The sequence below is a fragment of the Cystoisospora suis genome (genome assembly GCF_002600585.1).
Source record: "Cystoisospora suis strain Wien I chromosome Unknown contig_5027, whole genome shotgun sequence".
NCBI lineage: Eukaryota > Apicomplexa > Conoidasida > Eucoccidiorida > Sarcocystidae > Cystoisospora > Cystoisospora suis.
The window spans coordinates 1-454 of record NW_027157819.1 but is presented as its reverse complement, the minus strand read 5'-3'; the positions used below and the strand labels follow the sequence as shown (position 1 = coordinate 454).

The window sequence follows — 454 nt, the reverse complement described above, 5'->3', positions numbered from 1 at the left end:
GGGGGGGGGGGGAAAGGGTTGCGCGGAAAGAGGACAAACGGACTTCATCAAAGGTTAGTGAATATGCCGGGCCGTCAGAGAGAATGCCGTAGAGGGCTTCACAGTTCCTTCAAACGGAAGCGAGGTTTCGACGCTCTAGGTAGCGAAAGGCTCCCAAAATAAACACGGCTGATGCGATCCGTAAAAAGCGGTCGCGCTAAGCTGCTATCCGTCCCCTCGGCTAGAAGCGCATCTCGAAAGCCCGGTAGTGTCCGGCTTCAGACCAAAACGTGTGCGCCTTTCGCAAAAGAAAGCTTTTTCCCGAAAGCGTACCTGAAGATTTCATTCGTGATGCTGTGTTAACGGTGTCCCCGAACAAGGCGTACTGCGGCTTCCGAACCCCAACGACGCCACTGCATCAAACGCACAAAACCAAACAAATCTCAACAGTCCCAAACGTCGCTAGTCGCCGAGA

General features: G+C 54.0%; 1 protein-coding gene across 1 annotated transcript in view; it reads right to left on the bottom strand.

The window, feature by feature from the left end:
- Positions 1 to 392, bottom strand: part of CSUI_008776 (adenylate and guanylate cyclase catalytic domain containing protein) — a gene marked incomplete at its 3' end in the record, with an annotated part of 1070 nt that extends 678 nt beyond the window's left edge. Inside the window, exon 1 of the mRNA XM_068068901.1 lies at positions 313 to 392. Coding sequence (XP_067919115.1) covers positions 313 to 325 — 13 coding nt within the window. The remainder of the gene's footprint in view (positions 1 to 312) is intronic.
- Between the last annotated feature and the right edge of the window lie 62 nt (positions 393 to 454).